Source organism: Garra rufa, chromosome 25 (genome assembly GCF_049309525.1).
Source record: "Garra rufa chromosome 25, GarRuf1.0, whole genome shotgun sequence".
Lineage (NCBI taxonomy): Eukaryota > Metazoa > Chordata > Actinopteri > Cypriniformes > Cyprinidae > Garra > Garra rufa.
Window position 1 is genome coordinate 17,215,149 of NC_133385.1, and position 14,489 is coordinate 17,229,637.

Sequence of the window (14,489 nt, forward strand, 5' to 3'; positions counted from 1 at the left end):
CATACACACGGGAGGAAGCAGCATGGACTGGAAAGGCCAACGCTCATGACAGCTGCCTAGAAATTGAGAAAATCTCTTCATTTTAGGTTCGTAAGCGCGACAGTTTAATTATACGATACCATCCTGCAATATATATGTGTTTTACACTTTTGTTTCGCTTTGTATGCTGTTACGGCAGTTATATGTGGCGTACAGTACATGTTGTTTACTAACTGACTAAAATATTTAAAACCTGTTGATTAGTATCTGATATTACTTTGAAGAGTTAAATATGTTTTTTTTTTAATGTTGTACATTAATAGTTAGCGATCTGTCCTGTGCTTACCTCTTGTTTTAAAACATAATTCATGCTTTCCTGGGCATTTTTGGTTTGTATTTTTCAGGATTATGGCAGATTCCAGTGGTCCACAGAAAGACTGGTACTCAATACTGGGTGCCTGTCCAACAGATGACATACAGGAGTTAAAACAGAAGTATCAGAAGCTTATCCTCATGGTAAGTGTTCAGCAAACTCATTTAAATACTGATAATAAGAACCAGATTTTAATAATTGAGCAGCAAATCATATTAGAATAATTTCTGAAGGATCATGTGACACTGAAGACTGGAGTAATGATGCTGAAAATTCAGCTTTGCCATCACAGGAATACAATTTACTATGTATTACATAAAAAAATTATATATATTAAAATAGAAAACAGTTACATTGAATTGCAGTAATATTTAACAATATCTGTAATATTGTGAAAATTTATTATATATCAACATAACTGTTTTACTCTTTCAGCCAAGTAAACACAGCCTTGGTGAGCATAAGTGACAAAAACAAGAAAAAATATGTACACTACCAGTAATTAAAAAGTTATTTGATCAAAAATACAGAAAAAGGAGTAATGTGAAATATTTTTACTATTTAAAAAAAACTATCTATTTGAATATAATTAAAATGTGATTTTTTTCTGTTGTCTTCAGAAATCATTCTAACATGCTGATTTGCTGTTCAAGAACCATTTTTATTATTATTAGTAAGAGTTAAAACAGTTCAGTACTTTTTAAATTGTTTTTAATGAATAGAAAGATCCAAAGATCAGCCTTTATCTGAAATAAAAAGCTTTTGTAACATTACACACTACCTTATTCAAAAGCTTGGAGTCAGTATAATCTTTTATGGGAAAGAAATGATAGAAATTAATACTTTTATTTAGCAATGATGCTTTAAATTTATCAAAAGTGATGATAAAAACATGTATAATGTTACAAATTAAATGCTGTTCTTCTGAACTTTCTATTCATCAAAGAAACCTGAAAAAATTCTACTTGGCTGTTTTCAACATAATAATAATAATAATAATAATAATAATAATAATAAATGTTTTTTGAGCAGCAAATCAGAATATTGTATTGATTTCTGAGGGATCATGTGACTGGAGTAATGATGCTAAAAATTCAGCAGTGAAATCACAAAAATAAATTACATTTTAAAATGTAATCAAATAGAAAACAGTTATTTTAAATAGTAAAAATATTTCATATTTTTCCGGTTTTTACTGTACTTTGGATCAAATAAATGCAGGCTTGGGGAGCAGAAGAGACTTCTTTAAAACATTAAATATCCTTTGACTGGTAGTGTATGTAAATGTTTTTTCCTCCATGGGTTACTTTCAACCCACCTCCAACTGTAATGTGGAGATTTGGTCTCATATATTACAGTCATGCAAACCAACAAACAGTGTTCAAATGATAATACTTTTAAATTTAACATATTTTTGCTCTTTGTTTGAATATCTTCTAAAAAAATGCAAGGCTTTGGAGTCAAAAAGCTGTGAACCACTGCAAAAAATTATATTTAATATGTTATTCAGTGCATGTCTACTGAGTTCATAGTGATAAAATTCAAACCGAGATAAAGATTATGCAGATTATGCTTGATTCCCCCGTCAAAGTTTCCTCCAAGGGCAAATTGTTCTTGCTAAATACAAGCTTTGGAAACGTATGCACAATTAATCAATGGCATCAGTATTTCTCATTAATACACATTGCAGGTTGAATTATCCCAGGCAAGTTATACTAAAGCTGATTTGTTTAATCCCAAACCCATTTTAATTACAGCAATCACATAACAATCAGGATGATCAATCGGGATGTGTGCTGTGCAATTTATAGAAGCAGTTTGACATCTCCAGACCAATGCCTTACGCAATATACAGCAGGAAAGTGATTGGTAATGAAATTGATTAAATTAATCAGTGTTTCACAATAGAAATGATATCACATATCTGTTTCTTCATATTATAGCCAGACAGTTGAACAGGAGTCAGGTTACTGATTCAGAATCAACCACACCATTTGCATTACCAGTTTAACCTCAGGCTTAAACCAATCTATTACCACTGTAATGCTCTTTGCAGTCGGTCAGTATCCTGGTTTCATATCAAATCAGCCTGACAGTAGGTGGCAGTAGTGTGATGGTAGTAGCCTTTGTGCCCCCTGTCTCCTTTCCTCCCTCTCCATTGAAGCACAGAGCGGCTGCAGGCAGCGTACCAGAGCCCAGCGGAGGATGTGGCAGTGCTCCCTTCGCAGTCTCTGAGAGATGATGATGTATTGTTAGAGCTGGCGAGTGCTCCAAATTGCCCGGCCCTTTATATTGTGTTCCTGCTCTCCAAGCTCCATTAGCCCCAGTAAATGAATATTTTACAATGCGTGCAAAGAGACAGCAATTAAAGCGTGTAACTCCAGAGGGGCAAGAGGACGGGCCGCTCTAACCGAGCACCAGCCTCTCGTTGTGTTATGTATTTATGACAAGTACCTGAGCCATGCTGACTGGAAGTTGTAGAGTGACACCATAGGAATTGTGTGATTGCCAGCTGTTTGTAACGTCAGAACGCCTCCTGAGAAGACTTTAGGAAGCAAGCAGTATAGTAAGCTTTAACATTTATATCTACTTTCAGAAAATTTTTTACTTTCAGAAAATTTTCCCCTTGATATATGCTAAAAAATGGGTGTAGAAACAATTTTCACTTAGAAATACTTGCAAGGAATTAGCAAGTAACACATTAAATTTAACATGGAATTTTTTTTTCATTATATCTTTTTAATATTTAAAACTTTTAAGGCATGTTACATAATCAAATATGTGACTCTGGACCAAAAAAAACAGTCATAAGGGTCAATAAAAAAAAAAAAAATCTCAATATTGAGGAAATTGCCTTTCAAGTTGTCCAAATGAAGTTCTTATTGGTTTTGTGGTCCAGGGTCACATATGTTTCCAGTTTCTGACAGAATTATACATAGCATGTAATATTTAATATATTTAAACATCACTGCTATTCAAAATGTTTGGGGTCATTAAGAATTCTTTTAAAAAAATAGATTCTTTTTTCAGCAAGGATGCATTACTTCAATCAAAAGTGACAGTAAATGCATTTCTAATATTATAAAAGATTTTTTTAAAATAAATGCTGTACTTTAGACTTTTTTATTCATCAAAGAATCTACAAAAATAATACTAAGCATCACAATTGTTTTCAACATTGATAATAATCAGAAATGTTTCTTGAGCAGCAAATCGGCATATTAGAATCATTTCTAAAGTAATAATGCTGAAAATAATGCAGTGTTGCCATCACAGGAATAAATTACATTTAAAATATTACAATACAAAACTATTTTAATAATATTGTAGTAATATTTTACAGTATTACTGTTTTACTCTGTTTTGATCAAATAAATACAGCCTTGTAGGGTTGCCAGGTCTATGTAACAAAACGATCCCAATGGCCATATCCGAAATGTGACCCTGGACCACAAAATCCACAAAAAAAGTCTTAAGTAGCACAGGTATTTTTGTAGCAATAGCCAAAAATACATTGTATACTTCAAAACGATTTTTCTTTTATGCCAAAAATCATTAGGATATTAAGTAAAGATCCTGTTCCATGAAGATATTTTGTAAATTTCCTACTGTAAATATATCAAAACGTAATTTTTGATTAGGAAAATTTATCGCTAACAGCTTCATTTAGACGACTTTAAAGGCGATTTTCTCATTTTTGCACTCTCGGATTCCAGATTCGCAAAAAGTAGTATCTCGGCCAAATATTGGTCTATTCTAACAAACCACACATCAGTAGAAAGCTTAAAAAGCTAAAAACCTAAAGTACATTTTTTACAGTCACTGCTGAAAAGCAATATGTCATAGTAATCATAAACATTACCAGTAAACCTCCTTCACAAATCTACCACAGTTTAATCATTGGTAGAATATAAAACATTTCAGTACAAGCATTTAAGTCAAATATACTTCATGCAATATGTCATCAACCCATGGCAACAGTTTAAAAGTAGCCAAATTCCGTGGGAAAATCACAGACGTGGCAACCCTGCAGCCCATTGAAACATCTTACTGACCCAAAGCATATGAACAGTGGTAATGTAATAAAATGTATTAAATAATGTCATAATGAAAAGATGCATTAATAATCCATGCCTAATACAACCAGGGATGTTTTTTTTATTTTCTTTTGTTTTTTAGCAATTTAAAAATATATATAAATTTTTCTTTATAAAAAAGTTGCATTTTTACATTCAGCCCTGCATTTCTCCATCTTTCCATCAGACACTAAATCAAACGCTCAGTTACGACAGACCTGAAACCCAGTTCACAGGGATTGTCTATTTGACAAAAGACTACCCAGGGAGATGTTTGTGGAGCAGCGGTATGTGTTTGCCAGGGCTAAGCTGCACTTCACACCTGTGGTCCTGACTCCTCAAGCTCACCTACAAAGAGTAGAGGGAAGCAAAACCCCATCTCCGATTCCGCCACTGGGGAGAGAGTCTAATTCTCTGGCAGAATCTGGCGTCCTGCTGGAGGTAACTGAGAAATTGTGCTGCCAAGCTTGCCCGACCATTCTCAGGGTTCAGGAACAGAGCTGTTTTTCTGTTTCTGCTCTAGCTGAGAATAGCTGTGGACATATTACTTCAGGAAATAAAAACATAAGGGTATGGTTTCATTTAAAATTTTTGCACATGCTGATTTAAAGTTTCACTTACAGCTCAGGTTTTCACTTTAGCTATTTAGCTTTGGTCATTCTCTGATCCTCTGATCTGAAGCGTCCTAAACACAAATTGATTTAATCCTCTTAGCTGGTATCCTGTGCAGTAATCTTAATGTCTTTTTTTTACTCTGGTACTTTTAATTAAACTGAGATTTGAGCGAAGAAGGATGCTTTTCTTACGTTTTACCAATTGAAGTGCTGAAGTGAATGCACTCCCAAAAGCCTTCCATCATTTGGATGGCCGCAATGAATGATTTACGTCAATATATTTAAGGATCTTTCAGTTAAAGCGCATCAGCCGGTCTTTTTCATATTCGAGGTGGCCGAGCGCTTGCCCTCTTTCACCCGCACTGTAATGGTGCCAAGAAATGGTTAATGATTCTCTCAATCAGGAAGTTAATTTTTGGCTTGTCGCTGCATTTGCTTTTCTGTCCCTCTTCTCATCGCATTCTGACCGCCCATTAACAAAGTGAAAACAACAACAAAAACACAAACAGAGAAGGGGGAGGATGCACGGGAAACAACGGAGAACGGGCACCCTTACATTTTAATTAGTTTTAAACGTAATTGCTTGAAATGATTAGTTGAATTCAGTCTTCCTGTTACTTAAAATTAAAAATATAATCGCTGTGGACAGTAATTGGCTTGCCCCGGATTGTTGGTTATTGTATCCCAGTGTCACCCCATGCATCATTACCCGACTTTGGCAGCGATGCAGCTTCTGAACTATAGCGACCATACAAAAACAAAAACACACACACATGCAGTGCTCTGTTTGCCTGTGCCAGAGCATAATCAGAGTTTGGTTGAAAGCCTGCTCGAAAGGATCTAAGTTGTTTTCCGTTTGCCCCTTTCAACCTTGCTCTTCTCCAGTGGGCGAATGAAGAGCCCCGCGGCTCGGCTGACCCTCGACCCCCACTAATCGATAGCCACAGCCTGCGCTGTGTAGATTCCTCAAGGAGAAGAATAACTCTATACTGTAAGTATCCTTCCAGGCTGGAAGGGAAGGGACTGTCAAAATAACCCCTTTAGGGGGGCTGCATTAGACCTCTGGGTTAAAAAGAATTTTTTTTTTAGTGAAGCTGTGATGTTACAGTACGAACTGTCATATTTTAGGATGCGAAGTGCAGATCGCGTTAGTGTTTTTGGCTGGAGGAAGGATGCAACCTTTGCCCTTCTAACCATCCACTCTGTCTAGCCTTGTCATTGAGTAGACACATCTGTCCTAACTGATATATATTTTGTCTTTTTTGCACCATTGTACGTATTAGTATCTGTGGTCTGCCTCCCCTGGTAAATTGTCCAAAAGCAAGGCTAGTCCATCAGCAAATTGCCCGTGAACTTCCATCAACTGTCGTTTTGTTTACTTTCTTTTAGTCTGCCTTTTGTAGCTCCAATCATATTGTCAGTTTCACTTGTGATTTAATTAAACATAATTGTCCAAATATAAGCATTGACTGTCGTCAATCTCATCACCCTGCATTTTGATTGGCAGTTTCATCCGGACAAGCAGAGGCCGGACGTATCAGAAGGTGAAGCGGAGCAGCACCTGCAGAGATTCATTGACGTCGATCAGGCTTGGAAGATCTTGAGTAATGAGGAGAGCAGGAAGGAGTACAACTTCCAGCTGCGGGGTACGTTCCCACCTGTCTGTCCTCTCTCTGGCCCTAAAGTATTGAAACCATACAAGAGTTTGGGAATTTGAAGGAATTAGTTGTTTCGATGGGCTGTGTTTCATAAATGCTTAGTAAATGCTTTGCTAAGCATTCACACTTATGGTTTTCACCTGTCGAATAATAAAACGGGCGGCAAGATCCAGATTTAAAGAAATAGTTCACCCAAAAATGAAAATTCTGTCAATAATTACTCACCCTCATGTCGTTCCAAACCTGTAAGACCTTACAAATTAAGATATTTTTGATGAAATCCGATAGCTTTCTGACCCTGCATAGACAGCAACGCAACTGGCACTTTCAAGGCCCAAAAAGGTAGTGAAGACATCATTAAAATTGTCCGTGTGGGTTTAACCGTAATGTTATGAATCTACGAGAATACATTTTGTGTGCAAGAGAACAAAAATAATGACTTTATTTAACAATTTCTTCTCTTCTGTGTCATGCTTCAACGTATGTTCACGAGAGTACCACGATTTATCATAACCCTAACGCATACGTGTGCATTCTTCATTGAAGACTGACACGGAAGAAAAGAAATTGTTGAATAAAGTTGTTATTTTTGTTTTCTTTACGTACAAAAAATATTCTTAAAGCTTCATAAAATTGAAGGGTTAGTTCACCCAAAAATTTAAATTGAGCCCATTATTTATTTACCATCAAGCCTTCCTGAGCATATATGACCTCCTTTTTTCAGACGAATCCAATCCGAGTTATATTAAAAATTGTCCTGGCTCTTCAAGCTTTATCATGGTAGTAGGCGAGTGCTTCTCCTCAACAGTACTTCTGAGCGGCTCATGCGCATCGCTGATATCCTACGTCATCCTCCCAGAGCTGCTTCCGTGTACAACAGTGAGCACAAACTAGATTAAAGTGATTATGTTTTAACTGCGAATATTTTTCTAACAAAAACACATTGATTTGCTACAGGAGGCCTTTATTCATGCCATGGAGCCGTGTGAGGCACTTTTTGTTATGGATGTACTTTATTGGACTTCTTTTTACCTGTCGAAGAGAAACATCCGCCTATTACCGTGATAAAGCTTGAAAGAGCCAGGACATTTTTTAAATATAACTCCGATTGGATTCTTTTGAAAGAAGGAAGTCATATACACCTAGAGTGGCTTGAGGGTGGGTAAATAATAGGCTAATTTTTATTTTTGGGTAAACTAACCCTTTGAGGTTGAACCACTGATTTCACATGGACTATTTTAATGATGTCCTTTCTACCTTTCTCGGTCTTGAACGTGTCAGTTGCGTTGCTGTCTATGCAGGGTCAGAAAGCTCTTGGATTTCATAAAAAATATCTTGATGAACAAAAGACAAACATTTAGAATTTAATTGCTAAGTAATCACACATTAATGGAAAAAAAATCATTCATTTCAGTTGATAAAGATGTTTTAAGAACGTAAACTAGATTTGTCACTAGCCCTTTGGGGCAGACAACTAAAATTGTCTGAAATGTTTAAAATACCACAGCAAGCAATGAAAACAGAGCTGTTGTCTTTGGTCTGGACAGATGCTTCCTTACAGAGGAGCAAAGCGAGAATTGTGGGTAGTAGAGGAGGAGGGAAATGAAGAGAGAGAGTGCGAGAGAATGTAGGTCAGGTCTGTCACACATGGCCAATTCTTACATGAAGTGATAGTCTGCTTCTCTCCTCTCTCGCCTAAGGAAAAAGCTCCCCCTAGCCCTCCATTAGAACCTTCAATAAGTGTACATCCAGGGTCCTGTGCGCCATTAACTGGGAAGCTGTGGCATCGCCTTTGGGGGGGAACACTTTGCGCAGCTACTTGCTAACAGAGATCGCCACAGCCACAGAATTGACATTTAGAGAGCGTCCACAGAAAAGCCAGGCCTCGTCAAGGCTGCGCATGCAGGAGTGATGGAGTTGACCTCCTCAATTAGATGCAGTGACTTTATTTCCCACATCAGACACGGTTTGTTTTGAATTCATATGCAAGTATTAAAGGTTTGCCTTTTATTGTAGAAATACAGTTGAGGTCAAAAGTTTACATCTCCCTTTTAGAATCTGCTAAATGTTATTTATTTTACCAAAATAAGAGGGATCATACAAAATGGATGTTATTGTTTATTTAGTACTGAACTGAATAAGATATTTCACATAAAAGATGTTTACATATAGTCCACAAGAGAAATAGCTCACTTGATGCTTCAGAAGAAAAAACCATGCATTAAGAGCCGGGGGTGAAAACTTTTTGAATTTGAATATCAGGGTAAATTTAACTTATTTTGTCTTCTGGGAAACATGGAACTATCTTCTGTAGCCTCTGAAGGGCAGTACTTAATGATAAAAATATGATATTTAGGCAAAATAAGAAAAATGTACACATCTTTATTCTGTTCAAAAGTTTACACCCCAGTCTCATAAATACTTAAGTCTATATGGTCTGCTTTAATTAAGTTAGGGATTGATTTTGGCTAGCTCAAAGGATACACTAATCCCCATCTGACTTAAGTAGCCTGCCCTGCAGTCATTCACTAGACATCGAAATGTGTGTCAATATTGACCAGACATGGTTTGATGTCAAACACTGTGGCCTCTATTTAAAGGCCAAGTCTGATTGGGTTAATCTTTCGCAGTTACAAAATATATATATATATAGTATCTATAAATATTCATGTACCCTTCTTATCAGAAATGTATTCAGTCATGAATATTCATGAGCAGAGTCTTGCTTATGAGACATGAGGAAGAGATAGCATTTTACTTGTGTTTACTGTCATAGAAGAAGTCTTTATATTTCTAATCAGTTTATGCATCTCTGATTTAATGACTGAGCAGAAATGCATCAAGGGATAGCCATGCATTCATTACTGGAGTTTATTCTGAGGTACTCTGCATGGTAAGGCAGTTAATCGAGTTGTTGGGTTGCGTAACTGAAATCTTCCATTCTGTTTCTACTTACTATTTCCTTTTGCTTCATTTTATATCCGAATGAGAGACACATCAGACTACTTATTTCAACGACGGAGCTCATTTCTTTGTCTCATCAAGTTCTTTTTTTTCTACCTGTAGGGAATGAATGATGGAAATTATTCGCAAGAACTGAAATGGCACCTACTTAGGACATTCCTTTAAACTAATTAAAAGAAAGCCTGATAAAACGCTGCACTCAAACCTGTTAATTGCCAATATCTCAGACAGGCTGCCAGAAAGGGACAAGAACCGTTACGTGGAAGTGTCGCGTCTCAGATTCCTCAATTCATTATGAAGCGACGTGATCTAATTTCATTCTCGGCCTCTTGACAATTAATTGTCGTATTGCACTTTTTCACACACAGTTTTAGTTTCAAATTCACTGATTAGCAGCCTTTAAAGCGGAGCCTTTTGAGATGCCCAGCATTCCCTGCTTGAATATTCAATGAATATTTTAAGACGACTCGTTTGTGTGTCTTCATAGCAGCAGTAGGAGACATGAAGGCTTTGCTAGGACACTCTAAATGACCTCAGATGATTTCATAGCTTCCCTTTTTCTAAATCCCTTATAAGTAGAACAGCGGCCCACCAGTCCTCCGTGATTATTGCTTAAATATTTTAACAAGCAAGGATTGCTAACTTTTTACAGATGCTTTGAATCTTCCAGCTGCTCTTTCTTTTCTGCGGGAGCTCAGAGGTTTTGGATGTGACCTGTTTTTTTTTTTTTTTTGACAAAAACTCAAAGTGGTAATTGAAATGCAGATTTCAGAGTACATTGAAATATAGACCCTAGTCAGGTTAGATGCTATATGTGACCCTGGACCACAAAACCAGCCATATGTAGCACGGACGTGTATTTGTAGCAATAGCCAAAAATACATTGTATGGGTCAAAATGATGATTTTTCTTTATGCCAAAAATCATGTTCTATGAAGATATTTAGTAAATTTCCTACCATAAATATATCAAAACTTAATTTTGATTGGTAATATGCATTAAGAACGTCATTTGGACAATTTTAAAGGCGATATTCTCTATATTCTATATTTATCTGTATATTTTTCCTATACCCTCAGATTCCAGATCTTCAAATACTTATACTCGGCCGTATTTTGTCCTATCCTAACAAATCATACATCAATGGTAAGCTTATTTATTCAGATGGTGTATAAATCTCAATTTTCTCAAAATCTCAAACTGACCCTAATATCTGATTTTGTGGTCCTGGGTCATGTATTGAATTTAACACGGATAAAAACCTGTATAAAGGTTCTAGATCATGAAATTTTATCTACTCACAATTTTTAAATTTGTTTATTAGAGTTTTTTTATTAGCCATCATGTATTGCATTCCCCTATATTACGCTAAAATGCAGTGCTAAAATGATTTCTTAAAGGGATAGTTCACCCAAAAATAGAAATTACCCTATCATTTACTCACCCTCATGTCATCTTAGGTGTATATGACCACCTTCTTTCAAGGCAAGGCAAGTTTATTTATATAGCACATTTCATTCACAATGATAATTCAAAATGCTGTACATAAGAGGAAAAAATAATCACAACAATAAAAACAAACAATGTAAGAACATTTAAAATGATTTAAAAATTGATTTAAAATTTATTAAAATACAGTGCAATCAGTTTGGACATAAAATGTGTCTGGATTTAAATGTGGCTAATGTTTTAGCACATCTGATCTCTTCTGGAAGCTGATTCCAACCGCAGATGGCATAATAGCTAAAAGCGGATTCCCCTTGTTTTGTGTGAACCCTTGATATTTCTAACTGACTCGACCCTTGTGATCTGGGTGGTCTGTTAGGTTTATATTCAGTGAGCATATCTGCAATGTATTTAGGTCATAGGCCATTGAGTGCTTTATAAACAAGTAAAAGTGCTTTAAAGTCAATCGTAAATATAACTGGAAGCCAGTGTAAAGATCTGAGGACTGTGAGAAGGCCAGTGAGAAGAGCATTAAAAGTCCACCCTGCTGGTGATAAAGGCATGAACAAGTTTCTTCCAAGTCATGACTAGAAACAAAACATCTAATTCTTGCAGTGTTTTTAAAATGATAGTATGCTGATTTAGTTACTGCTTTGACATGGCTACTGAAATGGAGGTATGATTCCAGAATCACACCATAATTCTTGACTTGATTTTTAGTTATTTGACCCCTAGCGTCAAGGTACGCGTTCACCTAAAGAACTTCATCTTTGTTTCTAAACGCAATGACTTCAGTTTTCTTCTTGTTTAACTGAAGAAAGTTTTGGCACATCCAACTGTTAATTTCATCAATGCATTGGCAGAGGGAGTCAATGGGGCTGTAGTCATTTGGCGATAAGGCTAGGTAAATCTGGGTATCATCTGCATGGCTGTGATATGCAGTTTGGTTCTTTCTCATTATTTGACTTAGTCTGAGCAACAGCTGAACAACAGCAGCGCAGGAATTGAGCCTCGTGGGACTCCGCATGTCATGGACGTCCACTTAGACTGCTCTCCAATACTCACATAATAACTTCTCCCTTCTAAGTATGACCTGAACCAGATGAATACAGTCAGAGTTATTAAAATTGTCCTGGCTCTTCCAAGTTTTGTAATGGCTGTTGAGAAGTCAAATAAAGTGCTTCCGCTTACGTCTTGCGGCATCCGCTCTCTCGTAAACACACCTTTTACATATGGATATTTATCTTAAACAAATGCATCGATTCACTTTAGAAGGCCTTTATTAAACCCCCTGGAGCTGCGTGGAGCATTATTTTCATTTTTGGGTGAACTATCCCTGTGGTCCTTGAGGAACTACTGGTTTGTTCATGATAGACAGATAGAATATTGTCTCATTTCTTGCTTTATCCTGGACTCCTGGACTGACTTCATATTGCATTTCTTTCTGCAGCAAATGAACTGAAACAGAGCTGGCCAGTGGACGCTCACATAACCCTCGATGACATGAATTTGGATTGTGGTTAGTGCTCTGTTTTCAATCAGTTATTGATTAAAATTCAGTGTGGGTTATAATTAGAATGCATCTTTTCTGTTTCAGACACTGAGTGTTATACATACAGCTGCCGCTGTGGAGGAGAATTCATCTTAGAGAAGGACGACTTACAAGAAATGGAAACAGTTGTGTGCTGCGATTCCTGTTCGCTCAGCATTGAAGTTAAGAAGGTTACATGACACATTTGGATATGATCAACAAGTTTGTTTTTGGACTATTATTTAGCTCTTTTAAAATGGGACATGTTCTATGGACACATGGTAAATTTCAACAGGAAGTCAACTCCATCTATTTGTTTATTAAATATTTATTAATGAATTCAAAAGACATTTCTTTCTTAATGCTCTTTAAATGGTCTTCACATAGGAACCACACTGTTAAAAACCTTTCCATTATCCATTTCTTTTACTGTGTAAGGGCACAATATTTTCATTCACATGTACCTTACAGCAAGTGCATCATCAAAAAACCAGAACTGGTTTCCAGAACTGGGTCACACTAGACTCTCACCATCTCAGAAAGCCCTTTGGTTGTTTCCTCTGAGCTAGACGTGCTCTTTTACGGACCAGACGCTTACCGAAAGGGAAAAAAAAATTCTGTTTGTTCCCCAGCCCCCTCCTTTCACTCCCCTGTGTTTGAGAGGACCAGGCTGCTCAGTAACCTCTTAGCTCTTGTCAACTTTGTTTGCATGTAAATAAATGCACTTTTTTCCCCCTTCGACAATGAAGTCACAAACTGCCTCCACACATCACTGGTCGAAAAAGGCCCTCCAGTTAATGATGAGCTTTTCTTTGCCTTATTGTTCTTCGGTCCACTCAATTTTAGGGGGAACCACAAGGTTGCGGCATTGGAATAGGGTCATGGCTTTATTAAACTTCAAACAGTCATTAGGCTGTTTGCTAAAATCTGTCGTCCCACAGTTGAAACAGCTTGATCGGGGCAAAACCACGCTTTTCATCAATGTCCTAAGGCCTGAACCGAGGCTAGACCTGCCAGTGGACCGGCAATGGACCGAACTGTAATCGACTGTGACATCAATTACGGATAATCTCATCACTTTTGGAGAGTGGGCTTGTCAAAGCTCTAATTAAGTCCTCGGTTCCCCCTATATGTGCAGACAGAATCAACAACACATTATAGTGCAATGATAGACATCATCATTCTATTTTTGAGGGGAGCTAACTTTTAACCTAGTGTGCACTTGTGGGTCTGGCCAGACACTAAGGCTGCTGTGTTAGTTTGAATGATTGTTCCTTTTTGTCTGTGCATAATATGACTGTAGATAATGAAGAACGAGGCTTAATAATTAATAATAATTTGCATGGTCATGATATGTTTTATTTAATGTTTTTTGTCATTTCAGTAAAGTGAATTATCTCAGTGTTTCATTTTTTTGTGTATAGATAGTTTTGGCATAATTTTGGCAGAATATTTCAAATATTATTTAATATTTGAAATTAATATAATTTAATATTATTTAAAAATAATTGCCAGTACCCCACCAGGACAGGACAGAAATTTATTGATGTGACTTTGTGGGGTGGGGGGTGGGGGTGGTGACATCATAACTAACTGGTGGAACCTTGACTCTCCCTTTTTTTGGTGACTGTTCTGTGTGAACGGTAACCTGAAACCTTTGTCAAAGTCAGCAAGACTTTCACTGATCCTAGTTCTTGTTCACAGGTACTTTTGAAAAGAGTTTCCTTTAATTTAAAGCCTTGACTACAAGGAGCAGGAAGTGAGGGGCTCTTTTTGGAATTAACTTTAATCACCTTTTGTTGTCCTCATGGTTTCTCATTTAATGTAGACATAATATCAGTTGTACAG

The 14,489-nt window shown here is 36.7% G+C and overlaps 1 protein-coding gene across 1 annotated transcript; it reads left to right on the forward strand.

Annotated features, from left to right (window-relative positions):
* Positions 1-10: 10 nt before the first annotated feature.
* Positions 11-13,988, forward strand: dnajc24 (DnaJ (Hsp40) homolog, subfamily C, member 24). The gene is made up of 5 exons (XM_073832239.1): positions 11-86; positions 384-495; positions 6,550-6,688; positions 12,561-12,629; positions 12,708-13,988. The coding sequence occupies exons 2-5, from the start codon at positions 388-390 to the stop codon at positions 12,839-12,841; spliced, it is 450 nt and encodes a 149-aa protein (XP_073688340.1). The 5' UTR covers positions 11-86; positions 384-387; the 3' UTR covers positions 12,842-13,988.
* The last annotated feature ends 501 nt before the right edge of the window (positions 13,989-14,489 follow it).

What these genes read in the sequence shown, in the direction of transcription:
- dnajc24 (XM_073832239.1), top strand. Translation starts at nt 388, where the DNA reads ATGGCAGATTCCAGTGGTCCACAGAAAGACTGGTACTCAATACTGGGT. An exon ending in ATCAGAAGCTTATCCTCATG is followed by an intron (nt 496 to 6,549) that starts GTAAGTGTTCAG and finishes TTTGATTGGCAG; the next exon opens with TTTCATCCGGACAAGCAGAG. An exon ending in GTACAACTTCCAGCTGCGGG is followed by an intron (nt 6,689 to 12,560) that starts GTACGTTCCCAC and finishes TTCTTTCTGCAG; the next exon opens with CAAATGAACTGAAACAGAGC.